The 19,916-nt window shown below is 35.7% G+C and overlaps 5 protein-coding genes across 5 annotated transcripts; 2 read left to right on the top strand and 3 right to left on the bottom strand.

Annotated features, from left to right (window-relative positions):
- The first annotated feature begins 607 nt into the window (after positions 1-607).
- Positions 608-2,571, top strand: LOC106325604 (feruloyl CoA ortho-hydroxylase 1). Its single transcript, XM_013763651.1, has 2 exons — positions 608-1,108; positions 1,858-2,571. Exons 1-2 carry the CDS (start codon positions 618-620, stop codon positions 2,435-2,437), a joined length of 1,071 nt encoding a protein of 356 aa, XP_013619105.1. The 5' UTR covers positions 608-617; the 3' UTR covers positions 2,438-2,571.
- Positions 2,572-7,294: 4,723 nt separating this feature from the next.
- Positions 7,295-10,070, bottom strand: LOC106323088 (calcium-dependent protein kinase 17-like). Its single transcript, XM_013761260.1, has 5 exons — positions 8,999-10,070; positions 8,418-8,570; positions 8,050-8,333; positions 7,720-7,947; positions 7,295-7,639 (listed from the first exon to the last, which is right to left on the bottom strand). Exons 1-5 carry the CDS (start codon positions 9,804-9,806, stop codon positions 7,544-7,546), a joined length of 1,569 nt encoding a protein of 522 aa, XP_013616714.1. The 5' UTR covers positions 9,807-10,070; the 3' UTR covers positions 7,295-7,543.
- A 356-nt stretch (positions 10,071-10,426) lies between these two features.
- LOC106327809 (protein CLT3, chloroplastic) lies at positions 10,427-14,629 on the bottom strand. The gene is made up of 8 exons (XM_013766072.1): positions 13,984-14,629; positions 11,947-12,092; positions 11,704-11,741; positions 11,509-11,624; positions 11,331-11,430; positions 11,214-11,249; positions 11,081-11,131; positions 10,427-11,002 (listed from the first exon to the last, which is right to left on the bottom strand). Exons 1-8 carry the CDS (start codon positions 14,439-14,441, stop codon positions 10,568-10,570), a joined length of 1,380 nt encoding a protein of 459 aa, XP_013621526.1. The 5' UTR covers positions 14,442-14,629; the 3' UTR covers positions 10,427-10,567.
- Positions 14,630-15,601: 972 nt separating this feature from the next.
- On the top strand, positions 15,602-16,849 carry LOC106322289 (cysteine proteinase inhibitor 1). The gene is made up of 3 exons (XM_013760386.1): positions 15,602-15,860; positions 16,314-16,525; positions 16,651-16,849. The coding sequence occupies exons 1-2, from the start codon at positions 15,741-15,743 to the stop codon at positions 16,497-16,499; spliced, it is 306 nt and encodes a 101-aa protein (XP_013615840.1). The 5' UTR covers positions 15,602-15,740; the 3' UTR covers positions 16,500-16,525; positions 16,651-16,849.
- Positions 16,850-17,130: 281 nt separating this feature from the next.
- On the bottom strand, positions 17,131-19,832 carry LOC106322276 (uncharacterized membrane protein STKORF319-like). Its single transcript, XM_013760380.1, has 14 exons — positions 19,603-19,832; positions 19,465-19,539; positions 19,245-19,363; positions 19,084-19,160; positions 18,915-19,002; positions 18,743-18,823; positions 18,579-18,635; positions 18,383-18,464; positions 18,201-18,250; positions 18,072-18,128; positions 17,910-17,988; positions 17,724-17,782; positions 17,560-17,617; positions 17,131-17,480 (listed from the first exon to the last, which is right to left on the bottom strand). The coding sequence occupies exons 1-14, from the start codon at positions 19,814-19,816 to the stop codon at positions 17,383-17,385; spliced, it is 1,194 nt and encodes a 397-aa protein (XP_013615834.1). The 5' UTR covers positions 19,817-19,832; the 3' UTR covers positions 17,131-17,382.
- Positions 19,833-19,916: the final 84 nt, after the last annotated feature.

The following is a 19,916-nucleotide window of genomic DNA, read 5'->3' as shown; positions in this document are numbered from 1 at the left end:
TTTCAAGAAGCTAATTATACATTGACGTTAGTCAAAATTGTCATACATAAAATCAGTTTTTTTTTAACAATACACTATTCAATTGATTTATTAATTAAAAATTCATAGAAATGCTACAAATTCTTATAAATATTACTGTTATAGAACTTTTCTTTACATATAAATACTAACAAAAAAATTTTAAAATATATCTCGCAAATTATGTCCTAATCGGTGGTTTGAGTGGGGTGTCCCCTACTTAAATGATGCGGTGGCTAACATGATTTTTTTCTTTATAGACATGTTTTTCTTTATTGCCAATGTGAGTAAACTTTTAGGTGAATGACCATAGTAACTTTACCATATTAATCCGGAGTTTTTAGAGTGGGGTTTTTAGCGAAAATTAAAAAACGGTTTCTTAATTTTTAACTAAAAAAGTTAAGAACCAGTTCTTAAAATCCTTATTTAAGAATCGGTTCTTAGCTTTTTTAGTTAAAAATTAAGAAATCGTCTCTTAACTTCTGCTAAAAACTCATTCTAATAACTCCGGGTTAATCGTGCTATTACGTCATTTTCATGTATAAAAGAAAGCATCCATACCATAAATATTTTCATTCACTCACTAGCTACCTTAAACCATGACTCCAACCACTGACGTGAGAGAGTTCGTGGTGAACCAGAGAAACGGAGTGAAAGGTCTCGTCGACTCTCTGAAACTAACCGCACTTCCTTCTCCATACATTCAACCTCCTCAAGAACGCCTCACTTCCGACAAAATCCTCTCATCACCGTCGCAAATTCCTGTCATCGACGTGTCTAACTGGAATGACCCGCACGTGGCTAGTGAGATCTGCCATGCAGCGGCTAAGCTCGGGTTGTTTCAGATAGTTAACCACGGGATAACTCCAGCGGAGTTGAAGGCTTTGATTGCGGCGGCGCGTGGTTTTTTTGAGTTGCCAGCGGAAGAGAGGAGAAGGTACTGGAGAGGAAGTTCAGTGTCGGAGACGGCGTGGCTGACCACTAGTTTCAATCCTTACAAAGAGAATGTTTTGGAGTGGAGAGACTTCCTCAAGTTTGAGTTTCTTCCTCAGCGACATGGCTTTGATGCCACGTGGCCTCCTGTCTGCAAGTAAGTACAGTTCATCTGTAACCAACAACGGTTCTGTTTATTTTTCTCAAAAAAAAAACTACAGTTCTATTATCAGTTTAAAGCATCATTAATCCTAAAATTGCTTAAATGGAGTGCTTAAAAAACATTTTAATTTTTTAAATTTTTTTGTCTGAAAAAAAAATTAAAAAAATAATCAATCGCGGGCTGCTACGTGTAAGGGGGATTGCGAACAGTGCAAGCAACATCAGCTTGTGATGTCTAATTAACCGCTGCTTCTTCTTCTTCTTCTCTTTCTTTTTTTTTAATTAAAAAATTGCTAAGCACCCCCTAAACAACGAGGGTTAATGGTGCTCTTACATTAAAAAATACTCTAGAATAACACAAACACTTTTTTTTTGTTTTAAAATAAGCAAATGGAAAAATTCCTAAAATAGCATTAGTTAAAATTTAAAAGTACAACCCTTTTTACTTTAAATTTGATTGTACTGATTACGGTTTAGAGTTTAATATTTATAGGGTGGGATTAAGGTGAAAAATAGGATTTAAAGTAATTTAATCATTTTAGCGTTTAATTAGTGTTATTTTGGAGATTTTTCTTCTTTGTGATTTTCTTGTCATAGTTTTTTATGCTATCTCAGTCATTTCACCATTAAAAACATATAAGCATAATTTAATAGTTATAATTGTCAATATATCTTTGTAACATAATTACAACGTAGAAGCAGTTATAAGTAAACTATTATAAGATGGTTTTATAATTTGTATAGGGAACAAGTGACAGACCATTTCAAGAGGATGAAACCAATCGCCAATAATATCTTAACCATACTTATGAACAATCTAAACTCAACCATCAACGAGTCTAGTCAACGAACTCTAATGGGAACAATGAGGATGAATTTCAACTACTATCCTCAATGTCCTGAGCCAAGCCTCGCAATAGGAACTGGTCGCCACTCAGACATCAACACCCTCACTCTCCTCCTACAAGAGGACGGTGTCTTAAGCAGCCTCTACGCTCGAGCCACCGAGGACGGGGAAAATTGGGCTCATGTCCCTCCAATTCCTGGAGCAATTGTGGTTAATATTGGAGACGTGTTACAGATTATGAGCAATGATAGGTATAGGAGCGTGGAGCATTGTGTGCTGGTCAATAAATCTTGTAGCCGGGTTTCTATTCCGGTTTTCTGCGGACCGGTTCATGATTCGGTTATTGAGCCGTTACAAGAGGTGTTAGAGAACAATGAGATGGCTCGGTACAGAAAGGTTGTGTACTCGGACTACTTGAAGGATTTTTTTGAAAGACCCCATGATGGAAAGACGAGTATTGAGTCGATTAAATTTTAAGGATGTGGTTTATAAAAGGGTTTAAATCAGACCAAGACTCAAAACCTCTTTCTTTTTATTATTGTTGTTTACTTTTTCAACGGTTTGCGTTAAAATAGCATTTAAAATAAGGACATGAAGGGCTTTTTTTGGAAGACCCCATAATGTAATGAAAACTATTGAGTCGATTACATTATAAGGATTTGATTAAAGGTTTAAAATTGTCAAATACCATTTTGGTGGCGGAGTGGCCGAGTTTGGGCGTGATACATAATTACATATTGGTAGCACTGTACAGGCACTGTGTGGCGATCAATATGCATTTGTGCAATGGGAAAAAGCTGAAATGTCACATGCACATGAACAAGATGGGTCCAGCTTTTTCTTTCTAGGGTTGATAATACTAATTCATCTTCAGTTTCAGAACGTTTCACCATTAGAAAAATAATCATTTTACATTCTATTTATGGCAGATTATGGTAATAATTAAACTAGACTAATATCAATGACGTTTTTTTTTAATATATATCATATCGGTTGATCCATTCAGTTTCAGTATAAATACATTTAGCGCTAAAAGGTATTTTTTTTCTTCAAAATATTACAAAACTGTATGAACCAAGTAAAACTGCATAACATAACCCCGATTTTTGAATTATATGATCTGAATCTCAAGCTCAGGTTTTCCATATAGCTGTGATTTTGTTTTAAAGGAAATTCAAAACTTGAGGAGAGTACTTTCATTTTTAACACATTCTCATATCTTGTTTACCACTTGACTACAGCCATACAACCAATATCTATGACGTCTACAATGATCAAACGGGAAGCCCAAGTGTGGAGGTTGATAGTTGGTAAGATGCGAAGCCTAACCTAGATTAATTTTATGCACTTTTTATTCCTCTGGCATCTTTTAGAAATGTTTTTATTCCTTCAACGTAATGACGTTTTAAATTAAAGGTGGTTCAACATAGTACTACGAGTCTACGAGTCTGACTTTGAGTGGAGAGACGGGGTGATATCGGAATATATATCATATTGAGCCAATTTTAGCATAATTCAGGAGAGTGTGGGAGTGACGCTCCGTCGTGATTCATGCATGTCCATCATCCACAAAGTTATATATTCTATAAACATAATAATGAATTAGAAATATAACTTCATAGGGTACGAAGTACGAACTATAATTTTCTTACAATTAGTTTAATGATACAAAATTTTAAATAGTATTAACATCCTCAGGTGGACCTTGCATAATTGAACACACGTGACGTGAATACCCTCACCCATGACTATCAATCATACTTGAAAAAAGAAAGAAAAAGTGAAGAGTATTTTAGTGGGCAGATCGTCCTTGCATAATCTTTTTTATAATGACAGGTTAGTGTAATCTGGATTGGGCTCTGGTAACCTTTCTTTTTCATCGAGAATTTGTTTGGTTGTGGACCCGTAGGTTCAATTATTTACTTCAGTTTGGTGTTATTGTGTCAAAAACAACAACAAACTCAAGCGTCGAATTGTGTGCAGACTTACTTGACTTTGATGAAGTAATTGTACACATGGAAAAGGTGATACTGTACATTGTATTTTTGTCCCTTGCAGTTTGTCCAAAATGAACAAGGTACTAGATCTTGCGCAACCGCGGAGATATTTTTTCAATTTATATACATAGATATTTATTTTAGATCATTGGTGATATACATTTTTAACGTTAATCATATATATAAATATTTATATAACTATTTCAAATACAATAATTTCATAGTTTATATGTTATAATTAATCAATTGTTTAAGATCGTTACATGCATTTTTCGCTTCTTATTATATATTTATCTTATTGTGTTTGCATTTAGTTACTAAAAAAATTAATATATGCATAAAAAAAGCATATCTGAAAATTGTTTTGTGTTTAATTTATACTAAATTCTGATCCACCGTCATTCAAAGCTGAATTTTCTTTTAGCAATATTTTTTTACGTTTATTCATTTTAGATAATATATTATTGTATATAAAACATTTAAGATATGTAAAATTTTTTATACATGTATTACATAGTTTGTGAATATTAAGTTGTTCTGTCATCATATTATATTTTTAACATAAATATTTATATTTATTTTCCAAATGTATTTTGAAAATTAATCAATTTAAATTGCTATTATCATTAGAATAAAATTAAAATATTTATATGACTTAATTTTCTTTCATCAATCAAAAATAAATTTAATTTGAAATTCTAATTATATTTTATGATAATTAAAATTAAAGTTAATTAATTTTCGAAAATAAATTGTATTTTGATTCTGAAAATATTTTCTTAGAATTATCTTAAACAATATTTATTTGTATTTTAAATAAAAGATAAAGATATAAAAAAAAATATGATGATTAAGTTATGTAAAACTTGATAAACTTTCTAGAGAATGATCGAAACAAAAAAAATCACAAATGAACAAAGTGATTATTTTTGTTATAATATATAAAATATCAAAACTACTTGTCTTTTTTGAATTTTTTAGGACCAGTAGTGAAGTGACTCCTATGCTTAATAAACATTATGATGCGGATAGATTGGTTTAAACTCCAACTGTAGCATCAGTCCCTCTCAAATATTTTTTTTTTTTGACTCTGTTCAAAAAATATATTGACTGTATATATGATAATATAATGAAATAATTTTAAAAAATAATAGTTCTATCTATATTATGTTTAACTTTCTTTGAATTTTTTTTTTAAAATATATCTAATAAATTATTATTTTTGATTAATTTATATATATATATATATATATTTAAAAATTAAAATTTTACTTTTACTTTTAAATCGGAATCAGAATAACTCCACTTGCATATACTATTAGACATGCATGTGTACCATTTAGGCTAACAAACAAACTACAGATTATTGCTATTGATCTAAAACGAGTACCATTTGCTTGTCTTGGTTTTACAATCTATACCACAATGATCAGTTTCCACATTTCTTATCAGGTATACATACAATTGCATGAACCTAAATAAGAAAAACTAAATAACTCAATCCCTCACAAAGCTCCGTGTGAATCATTGCCATGCCATCACCAGAAAATGCCACTAACTCTTTTTTTCTCTCTAACGTTATGAGCTATGACAAACCACAGTCTTGCAAGAGAGATCATCATTAATAAGCCACAAGTTCAATTCCTCAAGCTTTGTCCGAATGATACTGGAATCAACCTCACGTGACCAATACACCACCGGTTGCCATCTCCCAACGATTGGTTGGCATTAGTATTCTCTCCAATACTCACTGTCTCTACAGTCTTAACCATCTTCCCCTTTCCCTCCACTACCTCTTTCACTAAATGAATAAAATCTACACCTTGATTCTTCCTAGCTGAGGATTCAATGCTGCTCCATAGCTTCTGAGTAACCAATGAAGATTTAACAATCAAAACCCCAAAGTTTTCCCCTATATAGAAGTTATATTCTGATCTAATTCTCTCAAGGAGTAAACCTTCATCCACCAAAAGCGCATTACTAGATAACACCCACGTGCTGTATCCAAGCTCTAAACATTTCTTAACAACGTAAGCATTACTCATAGCCTCCTTGACTGATTTTGTTAACACCTTGTCCAGAAACATATCCGCATCGATCACAGGATGTCCTCTTCTCGAAAGATCATACAACAACTCAAACCTAGGGCCAATAAAAATATAGTTATGAGTATTAACCTTCTCGAAATGGCAGAGTAAGTTCCTGAACCATCCGTTCGTCACCTTTAACAAAAAAAATCACATTAAAAAACTTGGAATTTATATAAATAATAATGAAAATCCATGAGGAACAAGCTGAGATTAGAAAAGGAGCTGGATTGCAATTAGAACAGCTTACGTCTCAGAGCCGTGAGGGTACTACTACTAATAGCCGCATCCAACCTTTTGATATGGATGAGCTTGAGGAAGCTTTCCTACTCAGTGATATGACTCCTGTTGAATTGCCTCTAGTAAGAATCTTCCCACCAAGCTGGTGTTGAGCCAAAGGATCATTTAATTCCACCAAGCTGCCCCACAAACTCTTCGGTAACAATAGCCACATGCTCCAACTCTCAGTCGACTTTACCTCCATTAGCAGGTTTTTTGTCTCTTCGGGTAACTACTTCTCAAAAGGATAGCTCTACTATTTTCTGCCATTCATCTTCGGATGCCAAATCTACTTTAGCCTCTACACTAGCAGGTTCATCATCTGCTCACACTTCTCTCCAGATTATGGATAATGTTCCATCAGATATTATCATTAATGAGGGTATTACACACTCAAGAAATGATCTTTTAACCATGACCTTTCTTTCAACCGAGTCCAACCAAGAGTTTGGTGGTATGGAAAGTGATTTTCATATTACCGAGCAATTGGATGAACTTGGAAGTGTGACAAGAAGGGGAAGGTTGATCAAGCCTACACAAAAGTACCAAGGAATGGAATGGATGACAATGCGTGGAAAAAAGAAACGAGGCCGTAAGGGTCAAGGTTCCTAAATCAAGTGCACAAGTATCTTTCTTAGTTTGGTCAAACTAAAGAGTATTATTACTAAGTTTTTGGTTTAATAGTTCTTTCATTGCTTACTTTATGTATCCAACTTTCTCAAACTATGTGATCACTTGTCTTTTTAAATTGAATGCTCTTTTTCAAAAAAAAAAGAATCTTCCCTCTCACTCCATTTTGACAGTGCATGAACTTCCTGTAACATCCACCTCTGTGGTCTAATTGATAATCATTGCCTGATTACATCTGGATATTCTATTAAGATGATTAGCCTAGATACTAGAATGTGAACATTGCCATTGTTGATGTTGTGTTTAGCTTTGTATGTTTTCAAGTGTTTTTGCCAGTAATTAAGTAAGAACAAACATCACTAACACATACAAGAGAAGTTTTAAGTACATTGAGAAACCCATGTCACTTTAAGTAGTAAACAACTAGAAGAGAAAATGTACATACAATCAAATTCTCACTTGATGATTTTTTTTTTTAAACTTCTTGAGCCTTCTCCTCCCTTCTAGATCTCCTCCATTTCAATGATTAGCATGAGTTTCTCTGAGTCATGTTCTGCTCTCTTACTATCTTCTCTCTTCCTCTACTTTGGTCATTTAAATGAAAGCTCACGCCGCTTCTTTGGGATGGGATCCGGGTTTCCTTTTCTCATCATTGCCACAAACTCATCATAGTTTATCCGACCATCCTGCATCAGAAATTTTGGTTATTAATAATGAGATTGTTAGATGCTTTGTTTCAGTTTGAAAGGGAGCTGTTGTTTCTTACATTGTCTCCATCAACCTCGGAGATTATCTCTTTAATGTCTCTGCCATCATTCATGCCAAACTCCCTAAGAGCTTGCTCCAGCTCTTCCATTGTGATATACCCACTGTTGTCTTTGTCGAAGTGTTGGAAGGCTGAGTAGAGATGTTCTTCTCTGTCAAGTCTGTTAATATGCATTGTAGCTGCAATAAACTCACCATAGTCTATTGTTCCATTACCGTCAGCATCAGCCTGTAGAATCAAACCAAAAAACAGAAATGGTGAGTCTCCTTCCTTAAGTTGCTCAGCATATGACAAAAGCTAAAAATTGTTGTTAGCTTTTAAAGGACTTACAGCTTCCATTAACTGTTGGACTTCGTATTCTGACAACCTTGTACCTTGCTTAGCGAGTCCTTGTCTTAGCTCTTCGAGTGTAATTGTTCCACTGCTATCAGTGTCCATGCCTTTAAACATCTCCTTCAACCCCATGATCTCTTCCTCTGATAAGCAACCTGCTATCACCCGCAATGCAACTTTCTTGAAATTGTTCATTGCTTTGAATTGCTTGAGCCTTGACATCACCGCGTTGTCAAGAGGAACATCTGGTGCTTCTCCATCCTCCTTGATCCATGGATGGTCTAAAAAACAAACATTAATTGGCATGGAGAGAGATTGTTATGCTTTGGGTTTTTTTTTTGGTTGTGTGTTTAGTATATGCTTACTGAGAACTTGAGCAGCAGTTAGTCTTTGCTTTGGATCAGAGTTGAGCATCTTCTTTACAAGATCCTTCGCCTGAGGTGAGAGTGATGGCCATGGATCACTTGAGAAATCAACATGTCCCTTTAAGATGGCGTTGAATATTCCATTCTCCGATTCTATAATCATCAGGTAATTACAACACATGAATATATATTATAAAAATCATCTTTAGATATAGGCTTGCGGTTTTTAACCGAACCAAATTTTTGGTTAGTTCGGTAATCGGTTAGTTCGGTTTTTTAAAAAAAAATTGTTAAAAGCAAATTTCGAACCGAATTAACCAAAATTTCGAATCAAAGTAACCGAACAAACCAAAATTACCGAGTTATACCGAATCTTTAACCGAAATATAATCGAAACCAAAAACTTCGGTTAGTTTCGGTAAAAAGTTTAAAACTGAACTAACCGAACATCGAAGAACTTTTTCGGTTCAATTCGGCGAGATTTTGGTCGAATCAAACTACCTGGATTCCAAACTACCCAAACCCACATGTCTATCTAGATATGTTTATAATCTTGTTATCGATAGACAGATTATCTTTACCAGCCCAGAAAGGTGGAACACCACATAAGAGGATATACAACATAACACCAATACTCCAAATATCAGCTTCTGGTCCATACTTCCTTTTCAAAACCTCTGGTGCAATGTAATAAGCACTACCCACAATATCCTTAAACACATCTCCTGGCTTGTAAAAAACAGACAGCCCAAAGTCAGTGGCCTTGAGAGGAGCGTTCTCATCTTTGCTGAGCAACAGAAAGTTCTCAGGCTTTAAATCCCTATGAATAACCCCCATCGAATGACAAGTATGGATTATCTGAACAATGGTTCTCAACAAAGAAGCAGCTGCTCTCTCAGAGTAATGTCCTTTAGCAATAATCCTATCGAACAACTCTCCACCAGCGCAAAGCTCCATGACCAAATGCACAGAATGTTTATCCTCGTAAGCTCCCTTAAGCTCAACAATGTTTGGCTGACCGGTCATGTGATGCATTATCTGCACTTCCCTTCTGACATCCTCAATGTCTTCTTTGTTCACAAGCTTCCTTTTGGCAATGGTCTTGCAAGCGAACTGCTGACCTGTTGCCTTCTGCGTGCAGAGGTGCGTGACACCAAACTGTCCACGACCTAGCTCTTTCCCTAGAGAATATGAAGATTTTACATCTTCCATGGGTCGGCCTAAGACAGGTCCTATAGGGCCTTGTTTTGTTGCGGGAGGAGGAGAAGGAGGGGCGTGTTTGGATTGTGGTACCGAAGGCTCAGCAGTTGAAGCGGTTATGCCCTTGTCTTGTGTGTATCCATCTGCGTTATCGGCTGAGTCCCGTCCTTGAGAACAACAGTTTCCCATTGTTGCGGTGGGGGAGAGGAAGGAGGTCACAAGCTCAAGGAGGAAGAGAGATTGAAAGGGTTTTTTTTTGTGTTTTTATTCTTTTAGTATCATTTTTTTTTCCTTCCTCTGGTTTTTGTTTCTTCTAGAGCAAGAAATCGTTAGGTGTTTTTGGTTGTCAAATGCCTATGAATAGAATGTTTTTGTTCTCTTCGTTGGTTTTAGGTTCAAAGGGTTATAGGGTTTGTTGATAGAGAGGAAGTTTAGGACTAAAGCTTGTCTGTAATGTTGTTATTTAAAGTAAAGAGAAGACGTTAAAGATTTAGGACAAGGTTGAGAGCTAATCCTGGTGATTTATACTTGTTACAAAACTGTATGTTCTTATCTTCCAAATGTCAATTCACTTTACCCCATATATATAATATTTTCTTTTTAATATCAAAAGATCAAGTTTTTGAAAACAAATGGACATTCTGCAAATTTTAATTCATCTTATCTGACATATGGAAAAAAAATTCTTAATTGGGATTTTTTGACATGTAATTAAGAAATTTAATCCTATTTAATTTATTGAAAAATGTCATTAACTGAATAACTGGATTCTATCAACCAAATAATAATATCAAAATCCATCCAGCAACTTTCAAAAATGTCAACTTTTCCAATTAACATCATTAAAATATTTTATGATATTCAGATCTTAGATTATCTTTTTCTAGTTTGATAATTTCACAAATCTCTCAAATGTCTTACTAAAAACAGAAACTCTAATCAAACTCACTCTAAGTGGGAGGAGGTGAAGGAATGGCTGAATCAGTATGAGATCCGTTAGGTCCTTGTGGGGCCCAACTGTAAACAAGCATCCCCAATACAAGTATAATTGTTCCTCCCATGAACCCATTTGGAAGTGATGATGCAACTCCAAGGTAAGGTAATGGCAATGTGAACAAGAACACTGCAATGGGCACTGAAACTGTCGATGCAAGAGATGAAACCACCGCCGATGAAATCTTGAGTAGTCTCAAAAGCGCAATGTTATAGCCAATGTTTGCTATCACAAACAACAGAGGCAACAACGGAGCCCCTTCACATCCTTTTGTCATTGTCCCGATGTTGAGAAAGCAAGCCGCGCCGTCTTTTAGGTAGCTACCGAGTTGGTTAAACGGTATGCCCCAAAGTTTTGAAAGAAATGGAAGAAGCAGTGCAATGCAAATGGCCTGAATTGGTCACAGTATCATCAATAGAGGCAAAGTTACTTTGCTTGCAATGCAAGTCAGAGCTTAGAGAGTACTTACTTGGAAGGCTGAACCATATGAATTTACTATAAAAAGATCGAGTGAAGCTCCCTGTGATAGTAAGAGGAGATGAGTTTTCAGAACTTCAAGCACACAAAATAAATAAATGAAAACTCTGAGATTGTGTATGTACCTTCAATCGTTTCTGGCTATCTATAAAAATGACTTCCTATATAAAAAAAAAAAGAATCTGAGATTAAATAGAATAATGACAATAGTTTAAAGGCTTGTCAAATTGTGATTAACGGACCTTTAGTACTGTATCTGCTCCTTGGAAAAGGTAAGAAAGGACCATAAGAAGAATCCAAAATACTCCAGCTTCCTTTAAGGAATGAGCAGCACCTGAGCCACTGAAGATGCAATAACAATACTATTAGTGGTTCCTATCATTTGTGAAAATATCAAAGGAAAGTCGAACAAGAGGACACCTTGCCACACTGACGACTACACCAAGAGCTACAAGAGTGCATCCGAGTATTTGGTTTACGCTATATCTCCTCCTGAGAAATATAATGGAGAAGAAGATTTGCCAGACAAGAAATGTCTGCAAGGAAACAAACGGATATTTAGTTAGCAAGAAAATGTTTTTTGAACGAAGAAAACATGTTTATACTGCTTCTAACCTGAGATAAAACTGTAGTAGATGGCCCAGAGAGATTTGCTGAAATAAAGGGAAAAAAAAACAATGAAATGAATACTTATGGTCGATAAAAATATAAAGCTATTAAAATAAAGCCAGCAAAGCCATCTCGTAGATGAAAATTACAAAGCTATTATATATTCCATTTAAGAAATAGGAACGCAAAAACAAATGTAAGTAAGGATCGCATGGACGGACATTAGTATAAAGAGTAATGTTATTATACCTGTAGCTGCCATCCCAGCAGCTGCAGCTAAAGCCTGCAAGACGCCAGCAATTAAAAATGGCATCTTAGGCACCGAGAGCATCTCATCTGTAACAGTTCCAGCACGATATCGAAAATACAAGATTGAATAATATACAGCTACATACCTACATGAACCAAATATCAAACAGAAGAAATGTTTATTCTGTAAACTAAAGCCTTTGATATATAGAACAAGATGTTTCCAAGACATCATTTAAGCAAATAAGCAATAAAGAAAATGGATAGGAAAACAAATAGTTCATGGCGAGTATTGATCAAAGTTTCTGGTCCACCAAGAACAGAGCAACCACTATAGACTTATTCCGAATATATTTACCCAACATCATGTACAGTGAAGAAAGCCACTTTAAACACTCTGTTAAGCACATGTAGCATTATCTTATGATCCTCAATTATAGACATTTTGTTGACAAGTTAAGAATCGGATGCAAGGCAATAAGCTAATCAAACTTGCCCTGCAGGCAGCAACCACTAGAAATTAAGAGGAAAAGGGACTTTAATAGTATGGGTGCACGTTTCGGTTTACAATCAATTCCGGTTTGGTTTCCCTTTAGTTTGGGTTTAAGAACAAAGAAGAGTTAGCATAATCACTTCTGTTTGGTTTAGTTTCAGCTGCCATTTAAGTTTTGGCAATAGAATGTTTATGTAGTTGTATGTACTTCTCTATTTGTTACTGCTTTCGACTTGAGAAAAAATTGTGACAAAATGGGAATAAACCATCAATTTGGCTTGGTTTGGTATTTTCAGCCTCACAAGCTAGGACCATAAGGAATTATACTAATCAAGTCCAAGGCCACTGGGGGGACCCCATAAGACTATTACTTAGAAGCCGCTAAGGGGCGGATAATCGTATGGATGGACTTTATTCAATTTGGTTCCACCACCTTTTTAAAATACTAATAGTTTGGTTCCACCAACCTAGAGCCCCTCTGACGGAGTTTCTTCCCATTGGAATTCTTGATATGTGTTATATATATATATATATAAGTAATTTTGGGGTCTCCAATTTTTGTAGAACCCTATAAGTATAAGTCAAAGTTCTTAAAAGAGGGTTTTAAAAATACTTAAAAACTCTTATTTATGGAATTCTACAATAATTGTTTACACATATATATATATACATAATACATATATTAAGAACCCTAACGTGGAGAACCCCGTTAGAGATGGTCTTATAACGTTGTGTTTTTTTTCCTCTAGCAGCATATTCAAGTATTTCGTTTTGTAACATATTCAACCAATTGAGTTTGCCTATATTTGTATAAAATGGATCATTGCAATATTGTTTATGCTAAAGTTTCTTTTACAGAAAAAAATATTGTGTCAACAGAAAAGCAGTTTGGAGTTATGTAAGTATAATTTGCAAATGGTTTATGATGAAAATAAGCTGTTAATTGGTGGGGGTATAAATCTTAATCTGGACCAGTTGTGAATTATAAAATAATCATAAAATATGTGTGTTAATTCTCGTGGAGAAATGATATGCACCTCCAATAATGTCCCAAGTAGAAGGTATCCAACTCAAAATAGACTGCAAGCCAAATCTGACCTAATATTTACAATTTATTCATATCTCCTTGTATTTTAAAAAATGTATAACATCACACCTCATATTTTTAGAGCGATCATTTTACGGAGAAAAACAAACAAAAATTGTGAAAGAAAATGCATTCTCAACCAAATTTTCATTTCCAGCCAAGCACATTTTAAGTTTCCATTCACTATTTAAAAATGTCTACATATTTAACTATCTGGTGCAAATCACTAAGTCGTTAGGACTTGCGAACTATTCTTTAGGACTAATAACTCTAAAACATGCAAACCGGAGATGCCAAAATATTAAAATACCACGTTTTTTTTTAAAGAATTACCACGTAGGTTGGTGAGCTTTATAATTAGTTCTCAATAGTTTGTAAGAAAGATTAAGAACGTGTTAACGACCTCTAAATAAAATTAATTAACGTCAGTAAGCAAAACTCAGAGATTTCATTTTACCCGAAGGTGGAGAGTTGCGCGAGGAAGAAGGGATACTGTTTGAGCGGGACCAACGCGAGCTTGTACATCACACGGTTCGCGACTCCAAACGCCGCCGTAGCCGCCGCCCACATCACCATCTCCATCGTATTGACATGCTGCTGATCTCCCTCCACAAGCTCCCCGCTGCTCCCTTCGACCTCGTTGCCGCTGATGGCGTAACCGCACACACCTGGCTTTTTACCATCAGCCTGAGCTCCTCCGTCACCAGATCCTTCCCAGGGCGATCTCGCGACCGCTTCGATTAGCCACCGCCTGGAGGCAGGAGCAATTGGCGACGGCAGACGAAGGTTGAGGTGGTGATGTCGACGGATTAGAGAGATCATTGATAGAGGTCGAACCGCGGAATGCGATTGGACCGAGGTGATCGAGGCGATCGAACCGGTGGTTATGCGGCGGGGAGTCGTTGTTGTTGCCATGGTGGTGGATTAGAATTAGTGGATTAGCTGATGAAATCGATTCTGCTTTGTTTGGTTTTTTAAGGGAGAGAGAGAGAGAGAGTGGGAGGGAGACGGAAGTGACTTTTAAGACTTGGTGTCTTTTTATCTCTTTTGAAACAAATTAGTATCAACAACAAACGCTTGACCAACTTGCAGTTACAAAAAATAAATAAAGACAGAGTAGACAAGTTTTTGTTTCTCGGTATTTATTTGCGCACACTTATGGTATGGGAAGACAATTTGACCTACCCATTCTTTAAGTGATCCATTTTAGACTGAAATATTTTTCCAAAATAGTCACTTCCTATCTGCTTGCAAAATGGTGTAGTTAAGAATTACTCTTTTTTTTTCTGTCATCTGAAAATTATATTAAACGAGGAAAATGCAAATCTTACAAATATAAGCGGGCAAAGAACACATTTCTTTCAGAACCATAAGTCGGTGAGGTAAACATTGCCCTCAGAAGCTAGAAAAGAACCAACACTAATCATCTACACTTAAAATAAAACAAAGAGATTCACAAATGTTGATAAATGTTCTTTTTTTTAGCAACATGTTGATAAATGTTCACAAATACTCCTTCTAACGTTTGTTTTCGAAGTTGATTCACAAATGTTGGTAATTGAAAACATGCCCATCACCAATTTTAGTTGCAAACACTAAACTTGGAGCTGTAAACTATATACTTTTCTTTTTTACTTTGTCAGAAGACAATACAGTGATGCCACACATGTTTTAGCTAGAAGAGGTCCTCCAAATATAATTTTCTTTTTTAAGAATTGAATATTATTTTCCTAGCTATTTCATATAAAGAATTTTTTTTTAAAATCAAACATATTAGATGTTTTGCTTAAGAGAGTCAAAAGTAAATTTGACAGTTTTTTTTTTTTTTGGTTACTTTACTAGGATTTTATCAAATGTTGACAAATTAAACATAGAAAAAGGGTGAAGAAATGTCTTATTCGTGGTGACATCTTTTGATCGGCCCGATACATACTATACGGTATGGGCCTGACCTTACCCCTTTCTGGTTATGGATTTTATCAATAGTTTCTTCTTTTAGTTTAATCTCTCTGTATAATTCGATTTACATATAATATATAGTTTCGATGGTTAGTGTTATAATGAGTCACAAATACTGGAAAAGAACTATTCTTGAAGGATACGAAAACGCGCTTTAAGATTCCCTCTATATATAGAAGTACAGCAATTAGAAGACTTATTAGCTACGAATCAAATAATAATATTTGGAGGAAAAAAAAAAGGAAGCAGGCGATAATGGCGGATCAACAAGGAGGAACAATCGTCGGAGGAGTTCGCGATATTGATGCAAATGCAAATGATCTTCAAGTCGAGAGTCTCGCTCGTTTCGCCGTCGATGAGCATAACAAGAAGGAGGTACGCTTCTATTACGGTTTCATTCTCCTTTTGATTATCTGTTTGCTGTTGTTTCATAGCAGATTGGTGATTTTCTCGTCCGATCTTATGCTAAGTCAGTAATAATAATTAAGAGGCAAAAAAAGAAAAAAAAATCAAAGGGGCTCAATTTTTTATAAATTTATATTTTTATATATAAAAAAATTATAAATATAATAAATAAAACCGAAAAGAGCCACAATTATTTGATATGTGTATAGTTTTATTTTCATTACAAAATATATAACATATTACTGATTAAATTTTAAAAACATTTTAAACATTATGACATATAAATTTTAGAGAGTAAGAAAAAATGTTTTTGTGCTAGGCCCTACAGTCATTCATAGATGAAAGCTCTATTAAGATTTTTGAATTTAGTATTTGATCAGATTCATCTGTTCAGTCTCCAAAATGATTGTGTTATGTGTGTAGAACGTGACTCTGGAGTACAGGAGGCTCCTCGGTGCGAAAACACAGGTTGTGGCGGGAACCATGCACCATCTCACCGTGGAGGTGGCTGATGGAGAGACCAAGAAGGTCTACGAGGCCAAGGTTTTGGAGAAGGCATGGGAGAATCTCAAGAAGTTGGAGGACTTCAACCACGTTCGCGATGTTTAAATCCCATCCCTGAGCTGTCTATGCTGGTAAAACACATCAACATTTATCATTACTCGGCCTCGCTCTCGAGCATTGATCTTAAATACCTAGACACATTAGTTTATTGTAGTTACTTGGAAGATGTTCTTACATTTTGTGTTTTTCTTTCCAGGCTTGACTGACCTTGCTTTGCCTCTAAGACTGCACGTGATAAGAGTTCCTGTTTAACCAAGATAACTACTTAAATAAGTGAATGTGTGAGTCCAGTCCATTGTGTACGGAACTGGTGAGATTTGTGTATTATTTATTGCAAGTTGTCACTTTATATCTATCTACCATTGATTTTAAGAGACATGATGAAGTTAGAAGTAGATGTTATCTCATGATTAAAGGCTAGATATATGACACTAAACAAGATCGAGGGTGAGATGAGACAATTGGTTAGCTAAAATAAGTAAAGAGCATAGCACAAAGCTGAGCTAAAAACAGAAGCATTTTGTAGAGATTATTTGATAATTAGAAGAGTAATTTGTTTGATTATCTTGCAATGCCTGAATAAGAGCTCTGTTATGGAGAATGGAAAGACTAAAGCCAAATGAATAGTCTCATACTTTTAGCATTTCTCATTCCTCACTTTCAAGCTCCTTGATTGAGCAACAAAATGACTTGGCTATCAAAGAAGAGTCAACTCGTCTCAAAACAATCAATTCGTTCCATAGCCAGACTAACAAAGCCAACATTCTTACAGACAAAATATATTAAGTTTGGGTCTAAAGATCTTGTTCTCTGCAGCTGTGTTGTATCTACAGCAACATATCTGTGGAATGATTTAATGAACAATGCGATTTTGTTCTTATGAACTGTTTGATTGACTACATCTGGAAGCTCTTCCCCATTCTCTTAGTTAGCTGTCGCCGGATTTGTTTGTTAGGCTCAACAAAACTCCGGTGCTGAGAGAGAGTGCCACGACACCAAGTGATGCCTCCGTCGATACATGGAAGCCTGCAATGAGGAAGAGCTTAGTTTTTTGTGGTGATTTTGTTCAAGAAAATTTTGGATGAATAAACAATGAATTATATACCAAAGAAATCGAGGATCATCTTGAATCCGATGAAGCCAAGAACAACTGCTATTGATGGCTGGTTAAGGCAAATACAAGATTTGATACTGATGACCACAGTTAAGGAACCCTCTCTCTTATGCATTTGACTGCTTAGTTTTGTTGGAACATTTGATAAATAATACCTGCAAGTATTCCAGCTCGCCCATTCCTTCAGAAATCAAAGTATAGAGAGACCTCAGTCCTGCAACAAAAACATAATAAATAAACTGTTATGCAAAATCTCCCACTAAAAATTCAATTCAAATTTTCCAATAATATTGGCAGCATCAACATCAGCAAGATCAAGTACAGACTAAAAAAGTTAGTACCTATGATTGCAAACAGATTAGAGGTCAAGACTATAAAAGGATCCCTTGTGACGCCAAAAACAGCTGGTATTGAGTCAACCTAAGAGAATGGGCAACAAGCATTAGTGCTGCGCTTCATTTTTTTAAACCAAAAAAGATTCACAAACTGGTGATGGAGTATACAGCAAATGCTATGTCGCTGAGCTCGATTACTGCTACTGTGAGTAGCAATGGTGTGGCCTGTTCAAATTGTTTTGAGATAGATTAGAACCCAGTCAAAAGATACTAAGATAAATTTAGTCAAATACTTACTTTCCAAATGCCATCATTCTTTGTGAAAAACCTATTTCCATCGTAACTTGCTGCCCACAGTTTAAAAAAAAAATCAGCTAATGGAAGCATGGGAAACAGTATTAGCATTGAAATTAGACGCATGACTACATATAATGCAAGTAACTAGAGGGAACAGGAGGAAGAAAGACGAGGTACATTACATGTGACAGGAATAAATCTCTGGCATGTCTTCACAATGAAGTTGTCAGATAGATCTGTATCATCTTCTTCACTTGAAAATAACTGCAACAAGACATTAGGCACAGCAAAAGCGACCGACCACCCTTTATTTTCCTTACTAATAGTTGTGTCGTGTGTGTATTATAGGTATAGATGCTAAGATGAGGAAACATGCACCTTGAAAGACGAATATAAGAGTACTGCCGCAAGCAGAAGATTCACGGCTTCAAATCTCTGAAAGATTGTAGAGAGGATTTAGAAATTGATCTCAAATGAGGCAGAAAAAAGAATAAAATAAACAGCAATACAATAACAAACGCTCTGATCCAAAGTCCAAACACCTGAAGAGTGGCTGTTCCTAGTAATATGAGCGAGAAGCGAAAGAGAATTGCACCAGCTACACCATATGTAAGCACCCGATTCTAATAAATCCAACATAGCAAAATTATATATTAAAAATCAGAATACTCTATTATAGTCAAGAAGTAAATCTCTGTGCAGATAATCAGGTACCTGGTACATGAGTGGCACTTTGAAGTACTTGAAGACGAGTACAAAAACAAACAAGTTGTCCACTGACAAGCTTTGCTCCAATAAATAGCTGCAAGAGTTTGAAAAAAAAACAGTTAACTTAAGATATCGCTAAGCTAACTTGTATATATATTTTTAAAGGACAACGCACCCTGCAAAAAACTCTGACGCCTTGCCAACACCATCCTTGAAACCTATCCCGATCCCAAACGCCACGGCAGTGCTTACCTATTGAGGGATAGAGTAAAACATTAAGTTTCGTTTACAGAGCAAAAACATATTATTAGCATCAGATGCAAGAAGATTACTAACACACAAGGCAACAGTGCTGAAGGAAGTTTTGTTTGTCTCTTCTTGTCGATTATTATTATTATAATCTCTCAGGCCTTTATCTTCATCTTTGTGTGGTAGAAGATCTATCTTCTCCTTCTCTGTACTAACATCCCACACACAAGAAACATTATCATCACAAGTAAGATCACAGTTCAATACTAATGATGTAGAGAGTCTCATCTCCTGAAGAAGCATTCACCTGGAGAAGAAGAAAGATCATCTTCCTGATCAGTTCCTCGGGCGCACGCAATGTGAAGGAGGCGATGATTCGCAGCTGAAAAGCACATTTAGATGAATCCAACTTACATGAAAATGCAATTTTGAGAGAGAGGGAGACCTGAAACGAGAGAAGGATTTGCGAGGAGAGAGAGAGGAGACTGAGTCCATCCACGAGCTCGGAGACGATGCGGCGGGATCACCGGAATGTTTAAGAAGATTCGATCCGGTTTCGCCGGGGAGAGGACTCCGTGGTGGTGGATAACTGAAGCTAAGCTCATTAGCGCGTTTCGTAAATTCCAAAAACAAACTACAATGCGCGTGTGTGTGACCATTATTAATCGGTGATCAAACGTTGTCGTTTTGGAGATTCTGCTGTCGGATCTTTTTGACCCGAAAAAATAAAATTAGTAGATCATGTTACCCCTCGGTTGA

Source organism: Brassica oleracea, chromosome C2 (assembly GCF_000695525.1).
Source record: "Brassica oleracea var. oleracea cultivar TO1000 chromosome C2, BOL, whole genome shotgun sequence".
NCBI classification, from domain to species: domain Eukaryota; kingdom Viridiplantae; phylum Streptophyta; class Magnoliopsida; order Brassicales; family Brassicaceae; genus Brassica; species Brassica oleracea.
Note: the sequence above shows the minus strand (reverse complement) of the source record. Positions and strands in the feature narration are given on the sequence as shown.